The sequence below is a fragment of the Cyprinodon variegatus genome, unplaced genomic scaffold (genome assembly GCF_000732505.1).
Source record: "Cyprinodon variegatus isolate N-32 unplaced genomic scaffold, C_variegatus-1.0 Scaffold681, whole genome shotgun sequence".
Classification (NCBI taxonomy): Eukaryota; Metazoa; Chordata; class Actinopteri; order Cyprinodontiformes; family Cyprinodontidae; genus Cyprinodon; species Cyprinodon variegatus.
Window position 1 is genome coordinate 412,533 of NW_015151134.1, and position 15,377 is coordinate 427,909.

The 15,377-nt window shown below is 37.2% G+C and overlaps 1 protein-coding gene across 1 annotated transcript; it reads right to left on the reverse strand.

The window, feature by feature from the left end:
* Window positions 1-48: 48 nt before the first annotated feature.
* On the reverse strand, window positions 49-14,353 carry myo1h (myosin IH). The gene is made up of 31 exons (XM_015394364.1): window positions 14,286-14,353; window positions 12,671-12,805; window positions 12,460-12,575; window positions 9,657-9,855; window positions 9,483-9,563; window positions 9,073-9,252; window positions 8,894-8,992; window positions 8,706-8,819; window positions 8,545-8,616; window positions 8,335-8,454; window positions 6,488-6,555; window positions 6,252-6,357; window positions 5,514-5,594; window positions 5,189-5,280; window positions 4,981-5,075; window positions 4,833-4,879; window positions 4,583-4,663; window positions 3,926-4,031; window positions 3,744-3,861; window positions 3,538-3,651; window positions 3,375-3,451; window positions 3,234-3,302; window positions 2,904-2,988; window positions 2,633-2,795; window positions 2,465-2,548; window positions 2,292-2,385; window positions 2,160-2,215; window positions 1,948-2,083; window positions 1,803-1,873; window positions 595-692; window positions 49-508 (listed from the first exon to the last, which is right to left on the reverse strand). The coding sequence occupies exons 1-31, from the start codon at window positions 14,319-14,321 to the stop codon at window positions 358-360; spliced, it is 3,144 nt and encodes a 1,047-aa protein (XP_015249850.1). The 5' UTR covers window positions 14,322-14,353; the 3' UTR covers window positions 49-357.
* Between the last annotated feature and the right edge of the window lie 1,024 nt (window positions 14,354-15,377).

A 15,377-nucleotide genomic window follows, 5' to 3' on the forward strand; every position in this document is an offset into this window, starting at 1 on the left:
TCTTTTTTTTTTTTTTTCTAACCAGTGAAAAAACAAAATTATTATACATATGGCTGAACTGGTCAGAGATCACAGGTACCAGTTAGTTGAAAAAAACTTTTCTTCAAAACAGATTTGTTTTTTTTAGATTGTGATTCAGTTTACATCACAGATTTAAATTGACTTTCTGTCTAATGAAGAAGCTCCTGGCTGCATTTAGGGGTGCAGCTGGTTGATGCCAGGTGTGCATGCAGGGGATATGGTCCTCTCCTTTGGGGTCTCTTGAGGAGATATCCAGGGGCTTCTTGCGTCTCATCTTCAGTTCCACATTACCGTGTCCTTGTTCGAGTGGCGACCTGCAGCAGAAAAGTGACTGTTTTATTGAATTCTGCAGGGGAAATTGAGACCAGAACATAAATCTAAACTCACCACCATGAGGTGGCCATTCTTGGCTTTGTACACTTGGGGCTCCTGCCCTCTGCTGAAGTCTACTGCGCTCTCTTTGCCTGTCTGGATTTCTATTTTTATGCTGAGACATAAGAAAAAAGAAAAAAAAAAGGAAGTTAATTAATCCTTTGTTCTTAAACCAGGTTTCTTAATTCTCACAGAACTCACCTTCCCTGCACCACTTTGATGATGTTCTGTTTGTTAGCAATGATGCTAAGTTTAGTTAAAAACTCATACAGGTGGTCACACTGTATGACCAGATCCCCCTAATGCAAGAACAGAGAAAAAATAATCTTGTTAGTTTTTTGCTGTTTTATACCAGGGAACAAAAATGTATCTCTAAGTAGCCAAATTATTGTTTACCTTTTTATGTGACATTTCTTTATAACTCTTATAAACATGGATGTCAGTTTGTACAAGAAAATATAGAAACTCAAATGCAGAAATGCTTGTATTTCTATTCAGCCACCATTGAGTCAAATATTTGGTGGAACTGTGTTACTCCAGTTACAGTAGCATATATGTAGAGTCAGTTTTTAGATATTGAAAATTTGTTCATTTGTTAAAGATTCCAGTTTGATTTAGGTCATCCTTTGTTTGGGACCTTTCAAATATAATGCTATTAATAGTTCCTACCACTACAGCTCCGGGTGCAGGTCTAAAGGTAGTTGTCTAGCTCCTGTCCTTTGTTGTCTTTATAGGTTTTATTTTATCTGCTTTGACAAGAAGATCCCCATTCCCTGATCATAATGATGCCATCACCCTGCTTTACAACAGAATTTGTTTTTCACTAAACATTAAATTTTGCATGCATATATATATATATATATATATATATATATATATATATATATATATGTATGTATTTATACATATGTAGCACTTTATAGTGCTACATATGCAGCTGAGCTGCCGAGCTCTGCCGCTCCTCCAGAGTTCTGAGTGTCTGATTAATTCTCCCTTGCCCCGCCTGTCAGTTTAGGTTGATGATAATGCTTTGGTAAGTTTCCCATTGTGCTGTACTCTCTCTACGCTATTATGATGGACTGAACTGGCTTCTGTGACATGTTCAAAGTTAGGGATTTTTTATCTCTGACCCACCTGATGCTGTTCCTTAATGTTCTCTAACCTCTGAAACCTTTGCAACAGCTGAATCTGTTCTGACAGTGTATCAAATAAAAATTGGACTGAGACTCCTGAAGGCACATAGGAGTGTAAGAATAAGGGGGATGAATGCAAATGCACATCCCATGTTTAAAACATCTCCTTTCCTTTGTAAAATCATTCACTATCTTGCGTTGATTATTTAAATAAAATCCTAATTAAATATATGATATGTAATGTAATGAAATGAAAAAAAGTGGAAATTGACTCACCTTTTGTTTGGGGTTTTCACAGGTTATATGAAATACAATAATGCCATCGCTTAGGTTGCTTACAGAAATCCCTGCAAAGGGTCCAAACTTAGCTTAAGAAAAACTTATTATTGTTAATCACTGAAGTAGCTGATGTGTTTCAGACCTTTGAGAGAGCTGTATGATACTCGCTGTTTGACCTTGGCCTCCTCCACCACATAGGCAGCAGTCTGGGTGAGGATAAGTTGCCTGGGCCTCGGTTTGAAGCCATTTCTGTCATACTTAATGACTGGCACACTGTACTGCAGAAACACAAAACCCAACTCCATCAATGCTAGATGCAGCACTGGATTATGTCAAACTGATTAGTGTTTTTACCTTAATATGCTCATTGCGAATCATACTAAGAACCCGGCTGTTGATCTCTTGTTCACCTGGAGAGCAGAGTTCTCATAAATACGGTGATTTAGAAACAGAAACTTGTGTGCAGTTGCTTTATTTGAGATTTACTGATTCTTGTGTCCAAGAAGGGCTGAGAGACACTCTGTGGGTAATTTTCCTTTTTGTCTTTGAAGATAGAACTGGTGACAATTTTCAGCTGAAGCTGAAAGAACAATAAAAGTAAGAAAATAAGGAATGAAACAGAAACCACAGCGATATATGGTTTAATTAGTTTTTATTACTTGGGCCTTTCGCTGTGGTGTGATTCCTCGTACGTATCTCCGCACCATCAGACGGTAGTGAAGCTTACGGAGTATCTCTGATGCCTTCAATGAAACAGTAAAATCACCCACTGATCCAAAGTTTGGGTTTCAGTCTGGCTAAGCTGTTATAAACAAACGCTGAACTACCTCAGCGACCACAGAAGGGGGAGTTAGCCAGGTGGTTTTATCCAGAACAGTCTTTGGCAAATTATTCTTCAGTCTGTTCAAGTAGCTTTGTCTGACGAAGGCCAGGTACTCTGAGTTATCTGTGCTCTTTGCTTCTCCTCTGTTTATGTAGGCTTTGATAAACCTAAATCAGGAAAGAGAAATATAATTTACGTTATACAATATAATACCATTATAAAATATGATAAGATGAGATTTGGAATTAGGGTGCAATGCTTATGTTCTTGCTCACTTCTTGATGACTTTTACGGCCCATGCTCGTTTCTCCTTTTCTTTCCTAGCCTGTGCTCCTCTCCAGCACGTTTCGATCTTTGTTGCTGCAGACATGGAAATCATGTGAGGCTGTTCAAAAGTTGTGAAATATTCAGAAGTTTCTCACGTTTATCTTGTCAACCTCAAACCATGAGATTTAGTTATGAATTATACATTTCTATGAGATTTAAAGTATAATCAGATATAAAAGTTTTCTACTCCAAAAATATAGTTGTACTATCCTTGTTTGGATTGGATGTATTTTAATTCAAACATATTTAGGCCCCATGTTATGTGTTCTGGTATTTACCAGCCTCTTTCTGCTTCTTGAACTCTCCCTTGATTTTGTATCCTTTATACTTGGCCTGCAGTTTGGTTGCTGCAAATCCAAAGCATAACTCGATTAACGTCTTTTACAATTCAAAGCATTTAAGATTTAGTTCAAACTCACCCAAGTCATGTTTGCATTTCTCGTAAGCGTCCTCTGTGGCATAAAGTGTTCTGGGATGACGGATGAATATTTTAGTTCTATAAAAATTAAATGAGGGTTGGTTACTTTTGCTAAAACTAGCTTGTTGTGTAATAACTAGGCGGAACTAGAATGTTTTCCTCACCTTCCCATTTTGTACTCATCAGGTAGGTAGCCCAGGTGTTGAGCCAGCACTTCAACACCATCTGCAGGCAGTCCTCTCCAGTGAGGCCAGGTGGCTGGGCACAGGGGTTTGTACCTGCAACATGGATCAGATTAACCCAGACAGGAGAGGCTTACATCAGCCACAGTCAGGCAAAACCTCATGAAGATAGACATGGTTTTCACTACCTCTTTAAAAAGTCTTCATATCTCCGACGGTAAGCAAAACCAGCTCTTCTGACTCTGAGATGTTCCATTAGACCCAGGTACTTCACCTGATGTCTTATCAAAGCTTCGTCAAACTGTCCTGTGGTTGCATAGCAGAGATGAGTCTATTGTTTGTATCCTCTGGCTATTCTGCGCTGACGTACCTGGCTGCTTGGACTCATTGGACTTTAAACAGCGTATGTACCAGGCCTCCTTAGCCATAAGCATCTCTGTCAGCTTCTGCAGGCTATTCTTAAACTGCATCGCCACCTAAAGACACAACCAAAAGGTTGCATTAATCCATCAGCTCATCTAAACGATATTAGATAACATTTATACCTTCAGATCAAAGGTAGTAAAACTATGTGAAACTATTTTGGATCAGTTCTCAATCTTGTCCAACTCTTGATGGTCCTTTGGTTGTCCCTGAACTTTATAACTTATTTTATCTGATAGAGCTTGTTTGGGTCCGTTTGTTCGAGAGTGGTTGCATGCGCCAAAAAAAAAGTATTACAAATACAAAGTTTAACTTCCTCCTAATAGAGCCCATTCCTACTAAAAATACTTGAAATGGGATTATAATGGCCTGATGCCAGGAAACCGATTAACTGAACCGCTGTGTTTCTGAAAAGGGCGATTGCTATAAACTCAATCCCCGTTTTTAAAATCCATCTGTTGCGTCATCGTTATGCTCTAAAAAAAGAACTGTTCAAATGCCTCAAATTAATGACATTAATGCCAATATTTCATGCAAACATCTTGACTTGCAATTTATTTGCATTTTTTTCTTTCTTTATAAGGATTCAGTCAGCAGAACTTACTGTTTCTGGCCTTCTCTTGTTTGCTGTATCCACAGTGCAGAAGCATTCCCGGACAATGTCATTTTTTGACTGACAAACCAGCTTTAAAAATAGAAGAAAATGCACATTAATATATTTGTTTACATCTAGATAATACATTGTGAAATGTGCTCCATTCTTTCATTGTTTATTGTGCAAAGTCTTGAAAATACATTTCTTTTGATTACATATCTTTGACTTATTAGTTTAACGTGTAGAAATATTGACTTACGTCCTTTATGTTTCTGTATAACAAGTCGTTATTTTTGTCAAGAAAACCTAGATGTGAAAAAACGGCTAAGTCACAGAACTCCAACAAGAAAATTTAATGGTAAATATCTTAAGAATAAAAAGGCTTCGGGACTGGGATTTTCTTTTACCCACAACGCAGTAGGTGACCTCCCCGGCATAATGCAAGAGTCGGAAATCTCCCCTTTCCAGAGTCTTCCGAGTCATTTTGTCAGCTAGTCTGTGTCTGCAGTCAAAGGGGAGGAAACATAGGCACAGATGAATCACAAACCTTTTTCTTAATGAAAACACAATCACCTCCATTTAGCAAAACCCTAAGAAATATTTTCTGTAACTCACGTAACAAAGTGGGGGTGATTTCCCATCTTTTCTTCTAATCTGTCCAGAAAGGTGAGGTCTGTGGCATCGCCTGGCCTGAGACACTCTTCATCCTGCAGCATAACAATCATTAGATGTTTCACTCAGATTTATCGAGTTGGAATAATATTATAAGGTTACAAAACTATATTAAAGGTACAAAAAAATGATTAATGCAGAAGTGTGTTTATTGAAGGTTTTCTTTAATTTTGCTTTAATGTTGTTATTGTTCATCAAATGTAATATCCTGATTCATTGAATTAAGTTCTATGTATGTCAATAGATGTAGTGGTCCATGATTACCCACCAATACTGATATGATTCCTCTGTGTTTCTCCTCAACCAGGTCACAGATGATTTTATTGTTGAAGAACTGAACCGGCTCCCACTATGCAAGAAAAATACTCTGATTGAAGCTACTTAATGCTGAGGATAGCTCATTTTACTAAATACGAGGGGCATTCAATAAGTAATGCCCCTGACGCACTTCCAGATGTCTGATCGAGCTGAAATGTTGCATGCGACGTTATTTAAATCTCTATGGATTAAGTTTTTTTATTTTTTTTTTTTAATTACAGCTCTGAACAATTTATGGTTTCTGACTTACAGGTGTTTGAACTGAGTAAAGTCTGAAATGGAGCCTGTTGAGTGTTGAGCAATGATCCAGTTTTTCTATTGGAAAGAACTTTCTATTGGGACACTTTTTATGAAATTAAAGTAATTTATGGGGATGATGCCCGTTATATGACCTTGCAAAATGTTTTAAAAGGTTATATTATGGGACATTATCACTATAAGTTACTTTCATTTGATCAAAAGTCCCCCGTTGTGTGCATCCTTTCAAATGCAAAACCTCAGACTTGACTCAGTTTTAACACCAGTAAATCAGAAACCATACTTAGTTCACAGCTGCAATTTGCTATTTAATCTATAGAGATTTAAAATACATTACATGCTAAATCAGCTCGATCAAACATGTGGAAGTGGGCCAGGGGCATTACTTATTGAACGCCCCTCGTATTTTTCATATTTCAATATTTCTTACCTCAATTCCTTCTGCTTCATATTCCTCCTGCTCAGATTTGAGTGTCAGCTGGATAAAAAGCTGCTGCAGCTTCTCGTTGCAGTAGTTTATACAAAACTGCTCAAAACTAATGACAGAGAGCAAATACAGCTGATTTTATGCAAAATGCAGGTATGCTCGGAGCATTTGGTTTTGTTTTTTTCAAAAGCAGTCAATATTCATCAGAGGATTAGTTAATGATGAAGAGTAAAGCTTACCTGTTAACATAAAACACTTCAAATCCATATATGTCCAAAAGCCCAATAACAGTCTTTCGTGAGGAGTCCTAGTAGAAAAAGTTAATTCAATAACAGGACCTTGAAAAAAAGTTTTCGCATCACTTTTTTCACGTTGTGTCTTGTTACTGCACAAGCTTTAATTCTTTCATGCACAGTGATCACTACAGTGTACAGTTTTTTAAAAGTGTTTATATATATATATATGCCCTCAATTTTGGGTATCTACGCACATCATCCAATCTGGTAGAAGCTTTTGCATCATCCCATACAGAAAAATTCCATTTGTTGATCATTTCAACTTAAAAAAGTAACTGAAACCAAGATGGTTTCAGTTACTTTTTTTTGAAGGGAAAAAGACCTCAGATATTTTGGTTTCTACAGGGGAGTAGAGGAAGCACCACTCCAACAGGATACCATATTACAACTGTAAAATTAATTACAACTATATCTAACAAATTTTTTGGTATATTTTTTTTTACAGTATAAAATACATAAAGTACACCTGTGTGGATGGATGAACATATAATTAAAGAATAAAGACAGAAAAAAAATATATTTTTTAAACCTTGTTTTACATTTCTATGGATGTACAAAAACAATTAGTAAAAAAATCGGGAGTTTATCATAATACATGCATAAGAGGGTTAATATGTTCCATATAATTATATAATTCTAGTGAGACTGGATGGTGGAAGTTATTCTGTTTTTTTTTAGGGTTTTTTTAATGATAAAAGTGTGGTGTGTATTAATTCGAATACCAACATCAAACCAATTACTTTTATCACCTAGTCAGCACAACAGTTCATCTGTTAATAATTTCCTTTTAGCATAAATACAGCAGGTTTATGGAAACATCGGTGATGTTTTAGATGACACAAATGAACAAAGAGCATCATAAAACCAAGGAACACAGCATACATGTAAGTGTTGAAGTTATAGAATGATTCAAGTAAAGTTTGGTTATTAAACAACACCCCAAACTTTAAACATCTCATGGAGAACTGTTTAATCATCTGGAAACAAAGGAAGAATTGCACAGCTGCAAACCCAACAAAGCCATCCAAATACACTGAAGGGAAACGCAAGGAGAAATTTAATCAGAGAGCTGCAGAGCGGTCCATGGTAACTCTGAAGGAGCTGCAGAAATCTGCAGCCTAGTTGGGAGAACCTAAAAACAACACCACTATTGATTATCAACTCCACTAATCTGGCTATCAGTGGAAGACATAGCTATCGTGTGAAAGAATATCCTCTGGTCAGAGCCATATTTAACTGTTCAACCAACAACAAAACACGGCAGTGGCAGCTTCATCTTTAGAGGAAGCTTTTAGTCTGCAGGGACCAAGAACCTGTCAGAGTTAATAGGAATGGGAATGGTACTAAAATCATTGCAATCCCTGGAAAACAAAAACATCAAAATAAAAAACTGTTACATTTGACAAAAGATGGAGGTTTGTCTACAGAAGTGCAACAACCCTAAACAAAGAGTGCCAGGGTGCAGAGGTTTAGATCCTGCTATTCAGTGTGACTGAGATTGAGAGATTTCAGCAGAAGATCGGGTAAAATCTTGGGCCAAACCAACTTACAGATGTCATTACTGAAAAATGCCGTTCTAAAAAATTTCTTTGCTATTTTTGAAAGAAAGAAAAATTATATCTTTCATAAATATATGCCTCTGCTTCTAATTTTTGTTGTTGGACCAAAAGTAAAACATCTACTATTAATTGTTATTAAAGGGAAATTTATAAAAAGCTGAAAGGATGTGAATATATTCGACTCTGGAAATGCAACTGGTATGTATGTTTTTTTACCGCTCATATTCTCACCTTATTCTCCATAGACTCATTAATCCTGCTGACCAACCAGGTAAAGGTCTGTCCATAGATGGCTTTGGCCAGGGCGTCTCTGACATAGATGGCGTGGTCAACTGAGAAAGGACTGAGGACCTTAAAAAGAAAACATGATCACAGTTGCAATATGGAGAAACACATTCTTTTAATTTAGATAGGATAAAGGCAGGTTTGGTGTCTGTGAACCTGCTCTGTTTTGGCTTCAATCCTCCTGAACATAAGTCCCTCCTTCAGGTTGTGGGCATCCAATCCCAGAAGCTATAAGGAAAACTGGCATGAGTTGTTATATGTACAGTATTTCTGAGCCTCCTCTGGATATTGATGTGATGAATGTTTGTGCTTCTTACGTCTGAAACCCAGTTTAGCTCTGTGTTGTTCCTCAGCATGGCGTGGCCTTTACTATCTGCATCAAAATGAACATTCCCCAAATGGAGAACACTTGCAACGACCCTAAACAGATGCTGCACAGAGGCACCAATGTCTTTTAGCAACATCTCCATGTAAACACTCGTTCACTACAAATCACTCAGCTTACATTTGTGTTAGTTTCATCAAATTCAATGACTTGCAGGGCATTTTTGACAGATTTCCAGTCATTTTTGTCATTAATAGATGAGACAATGGCACATTCCCCCTGTTCAAAAGAAATAGTGAGACAAGGTAAAACATTGTTAGTAATCATTAATAAAAATGCCCTTATGAAGTTATTCCAACCTGTGTTAGATAGTAGTAGTGTTGGACATCTCTACTGAGACCCAGCTGCTTCAGCAGGTCATCAGATCCTCCCTCCAGCAGCTGGTAAAAGATGTGAAAGTTCCTCTCCCCATGATTCTGGTGCACAACCCTCGACTTCTCCAGCAGGTAGTTCAGGATGTGGCCTCCAACTGCATCACCCTTCAGACATCATATTTTCCACATTTACAAAATGACACGTGACATCTAATTTGCTTTTGTTTTTTGGGTTTTTTTTTTGCATTATGTATTGCTATTTTAAGGTAAGGCAAACAAGAAAACCTTGCAATAACCAGTGAAACCAGACGATACACCATCAGAAAACGTGTTTTTGATGAGTTGCTCTCCTTATTAGTTGTATCTCAGTAGCAGCATTTTTTTTGGATGCTTACCTGGTTGTCAAACTGAATATCCATGTACTTCCCAAACCGACTAGAGTTGTCATTTTTCAAAGTTTTTGCATTCCCAAAAGCCTGCAATAAAAACAAACCCCTCTCGTTTAGGATAATTGCTCTACTCACATACAGATTTATGTTTTAATTACTGTCCTGATAAAATTAGGTAACCTCTAAGACAGGGTTGGACATGAGCATCTTATCTCTAACAGTGTTCATTAAAGTGGTGCTCGGACAGCTGACGGCATAATACTGCAGGATCTTCTTTGAGGCCTCAGTTTTTCCTGCTCCACTCTCACCAGAGATGAGGATGAAGTGATTGTTGAACTCTGTCAGCATAGTTTGGTAGGCATTATCTGCCAAGGCATAGCTGTAATGACACATAAGAATGGATAAGATAATGATAGATAACAAAATACATTTTCATTCAAGTATTTGACTACTGGTGAGATCTCATTCAAGGCCTTTTGAAAACCCCTTCAGGTTCCGTCAAAGTCAGGTGCGGGAGGTACATGTGTGTTTGGATTAAATGGTTCCAGATTTTATAAACCCGATAGAAGTTTCTGTGCCAAGATGGATATAGTTTACTGGGCATTAGCTCCACTTCCATTTAGAATTAATTAAACCTTTATCCTGGGGCCACCCCTGTTTTTTTTCTATGCATTGCTGAGCACCGCATTATGCTATTGCAACAGTATGGAGTGAATATTGTTCCATTATTATTGCAGACAAAGAACAATTTTATTGGAAATCTAAAAAATAATACAGTCCAGAAATTAAACTTTGACAAACTCTTTTATCAAAAAATGTTTGAAGAGTAACTTCTCAGTTCTCTGATATTTTTTTTTCAAGTTCCTCCTTTTTTTTTAAAAAATCCTATATTTTTTTTAAACTTAATTTTTTCAAATGTATCTTTTTCCGACTTGAGTTTTATGAGTCGCATCATTTTCAAATTGTGTTTTACAGATCTCCTTCTCTTCACTTTAAGCCCAGTACAAATGCTTTCTCTTGACATGTACATTGATCATAGATCATAGAAATGTTGTTATGAACACTGATGCACACCAATGGAAATGCATATTCACTTCTAAATTTAGAGAAAAGTTCACCCCAGAGGTGAAGAGAGTGGGATCTGTAATAAGCAGGTGAAAACAATAAGATATAAAAAAGTATTTGAAAAACAAATATTGAAAGATTGCAATAGCAAAAAATTTTATATGAAAATAAATAAATAAATAAAATCTGAGAAAACAGCTGAAGTTATTTCGAATTTTTTTGATTCAGAAGTTTTATTTCAAGATTGCATTTTTAAATTTTATTTACAGGACATGCTAACATCTTCACAGATTTTAACTATCAATGTACTCGTACTCGTCGTCTCCCACTTTATCCGGAACCGGGTCATTTAAGGTTAAACCTAATAGCCTCTAAAATTGTATGCTAAAAATGTGGCACTGCAACAAAAGATTTATTTGAAACTAGGTCAACAGACAACTAGCGTACAGTCTCTGGACTTTTTTTTTCTTTAAAAAAATTTTTTTGTATTTTTATTTAGATGATCAGAAAAATAAAAAGCCAAATGAAAATATTAATGTTGTATTTTAAAAATTGATTACTCCTAAAAATGAAAAGAATGTTCAAGAATATTTAGGCAGTTATATATATATATATATATATAACTGTTAGAGAATTAATACTAACACACGGTTTGTAAGTGTTAAAACTCAAAGGCTATGTCCATTTTTATATCATTGTACTATGAGGACAAGGACATATAAAAGAATTCAGAATACTGGGTACAAACAAAAGCTAAAGCAGTAACAAAGCAATAAAGAAAGGTTTATAAAGGTTTATAAAGTAATTTTGAACAAAAACAATGAATAAAAGGATCCTCCAAAAATGATGCACCTCTATTAAGTGCTGTAAAGTATAGATAAATGTGTCTTTCTCAGTTTGTCAAACCACAGAAATATGTTTTAATGTCACCCATCTGAATTTGAATAATTAAAAACACATTTAAGCGAATCATATCAGGTCTCAAAAGTAATGTTATGAAGTTTTTTCTGCCCTGAGATGCAGGGGCCATGTCTGTTATGGCCGCTGAAACCTATTATATTTCACTAACACAATTTAATGAATTAAAAGAGATTAAAGAGATTTTTAATTTCAGTAGGGATCTGGGGGAGTGGTGGTCTAGTGGTTAAGAGCGGTGCTCTTGTGCTCCGAGAAGGTAGCAAGTATCCAGTTCGATCCCCACAGCCGGCACTCTGGTTCCTGAGCAAAACCTTTAACCTGATTGCTCCCTGGGCGCCACACAATGGCAGCCCACTGCTCCCCAAGGGGATGGGTTAAAATGCAGAGAATGGATTTCCCCATTGACAATAAAGGGGTTTGTCAGTGGAAGCTTCACTCATGTGTGACTCATGTTTAGTGGGGAAATAGAAGAGAGTCATTCTGCTCTCTGGCTGCATCTGAGTCCCTGTGTTTTGGAGATGGGCTTGCTTACTAGCTGATTGCTGAGAGAGGTGACCTCAGATTGATCGGTGGTCTATGCATTGCCATCAAAGTCTCCAACAAGACAGAAAAAAAACTTTTAGACACACTCAAAAACAAAATCCTGAAACATATGAATATTGAAATCCAAATTTACCTCTAGTGCCACAGTGCAATAATATGTTTGAGAGAGTTTTAGACATGTAGAACAATAAATTTATGACAATTATAAAAGGAAAATTTGGCAGCTCTTTTTACAAGGTCTTTAATGCATTTTTTAATGAATTGGTTTTTAATGTATTTTTGCTAAAGACAATAAAGAATAAATTTTCTACTGAGGAAACATTCAGCTGTTGAAATTACAATGCAACTGATTCAAGATGAAAAAGAATAAAACAATGGACATTTATATGTTGAAATATCGGAGTCCTCCTTTTATTTTCCTGATTAAGCTATGGTATGATGCATACTATACACTCACATGTGTGGTGGAAGCTCGAAAAAGTTGACACCCATGTAGACATCCATTTGTTTCTTACTGTAGATGTCCAGCTCCTTATATGGATTCACAGACACCAACAAAGTGCCAATGTAAGTCTAAGGAAACGATAAAGTGAAAATAAAAGTCATTGCATAAATAAAAGGACATGTTCTAACTTACATTTTGATGTTTTTGGGGCAAGGAGACTCACATAGATAAGATCTTTGCTGAAGCGTTTCTTTAGGTTGCTGATAACTGCTCCCTCTGTAGTTTCATCCAGAAGAACAAAGTCCTGGATTCCCACCCGGTCCCTAGCTGTCAGGGCACCCTCCATGTCCAGCCGACCCTGTGCAACAGCTTTCAGTCATTATGGAGCTCAATGCCCTGCTCAAAGATCCTTACTGCTATTTTCTGTCATCAAATTTTTTGTAATCTTTAGTATTACTCAATTTTCTTTGTGTTATATTTCAACATTTAGAAAATTCATTAGTTTGTTTTACAGATAAGAGTAAATCGCTTTACAGTGAAAACATGTTTAACTGTTAGAACTAAAATGTGCAATAATTATGCATGCATAAAAGTATCAAGTAAGTTGCTTTGACAACTGCATCTGGATAAAAGCATGTTTCAATAAACAGCTCTGCTGGGGACAAAGTGGGGGAAAAATAGGAGACAACAAAAAGCACCAACATTGTATTTGCTGGATCTATAGAAATAAAAGGATCTAAAGGTCCTAAATGTCTCTGAAGCAAAGGCTTTGATTGTGCATTTGAACAAACAGAAGATAATTGCTACACAGCTTAGAAGGACCTTGGCTTGCAGCCCCTCATTCAGTTGCGCTGATGCTCCAAGTAAACACAACATAGCACAAAATGGACTGGCAGAGCCTGAAACAGCGGCGCATTTCAGAAGCATAGTGGGAAAGAAAAATTCCACCAATCTATTTAGCATTCACAGCACCGACACTTTGACCAAAGGTTTTTCCCAGCTTTTGTTGGTTTTGTATTTTTTGCACTCCCTCTTTGGAAGCAGAAATCCTTTGATTCTCAACTCTCTGTTAAAAAAAAAAAAAAAACATTTAAAAAAAAGATAATCCATTGGATCTAATTGACACAAAGACCCCCCCTTCCCCATGCCTCCATCCTCCTCCTATGGCCCTCGTTTCTTCTGAGAACGGCCAAGGGGCTTTTTGTCCTGTAAATACCACGGAAAAGAGACAAAAAAGACGTCTTTAAAATGCAGTCTACAATCCATTACACATATTCTCCCTGCATATCCATTCAGTAATTATTCATTAGAAAACATTTAATGTCACAGTGAATTTCACACTAGGCAGTCGAAACACAATGGAGGAGATTTGGCCTATTTCTGGGTGAGGAGTAGTGGGATGGGGGGGCAGCTGTACAGAGGAAGGGGTGAAGGCGCTGGGGGGAGAAGGGGAGCAGTATTTGTCTGATCTGAGAACCTCTGAAACAGGGCTGTCTTGAGACAACGAGACAGACTAAATAGTGCCGTAACGGTCCATGCCCTGCTGCTTGCTGTGACACTCATTTAGGGTGCTCTAGTGTGCCCTGAGGGCAAACAATAGAGTTTTGTTCTTAGCAATCATGTGCTGTAATTTGGACTCCATTACTTTGCTTAAATGGGGCCCCATGGATGGACAGAAGAGGCTAGTCAGATGAGTGTTTTGAGGGTTTTTTTCCACCTGTCAGCACCACACCCCCAATCCTCAAACCTTTCTTGAACAATACCTCTCATCCTGTGTCCAACCCCCACCCAATAACCCTCACACGACCCCCTTCCCAAAGCACTCCCCTCCTACTTACCCACTTTAAGCCTATGAGACAGGTGAACAATATCATTGAAGGAACCCTTTTTTGGACGTCAGAATCAATCTGCTGATATGATTGCCGTGGTGCTGCTGCAGGGTATATGTGACGCCCCCTTCTTTCATGGGAACAATCTTCTCTTAGGGAAGCAGAAGGGGACAATGTACTGGGACAGCGTGACTTAGGGGTGCCATACAGTGTTACAAGTAATAACACGGGCAGATAAGCTGCTGTCAGGAGATGGGATTGATTAATTCAGAGGTGACAATAAGAGGTGATAAGTTTTCAGTTTTAAAATCTGGAGGTTTGCCAGTTTGCATTCAACCTCTTTGTAAGAAAGAAAATGTGTTTTTAATTACAACAGTCCTGAAAAAGCTGGACACAAATTGGGCGTTCCCCATACTAGTGGGCAATGGAGCCTAAATGGGATGGGATGTTGGCTGCTTGATGCACAGCTGTATCTCAATAGATTACAGCATTTATTCATCAAAGGGTTTGTTTTAAGGTTCAGTTTAAGAAGTAAAGCTCAGATGGATAATCATTATACACAGATATATATAGTTACTGGTAATTTGATAACTTGCAATTTAAAAAAACTTTTTTTTTTCTGAGAACAGCTCACATTTTGCAATATACCTAAAACATACCTGGGGTTTAATGATAAAAGTGTTATTTATGCAAAACAAAGGAACACCAAATGAAGAAAAAATAAATAAATACAATAAGTTAACAGAAGAGGGGAAGACAGCACACACAGAACACAGGACTTTGACATGAAAATATAGGAGAACTAAGCCAGGAGTCATTGAAAAGGAGGAGTTTAAATACTTGAGCAAAGGTCACAGGAGCAAGGAACTGGTAGGTGTAATAAGCAGGATAAGATGCAGCTGTGAGACAAAAATGACCTTGACGTATTTAGGGTAATCGCGCCAAAATGTATACAACAGAAACATACAGTGTACAGCAAAGCCTCAATATAATAGAGCATTAACCTCTTACACCCTCAGGGGGTATAAATAAATTTCTGCCTGACAAAAACACACAAAAGTAAATCACTTATAGCCTCACAGCTATTAGATTTAAGAAGAA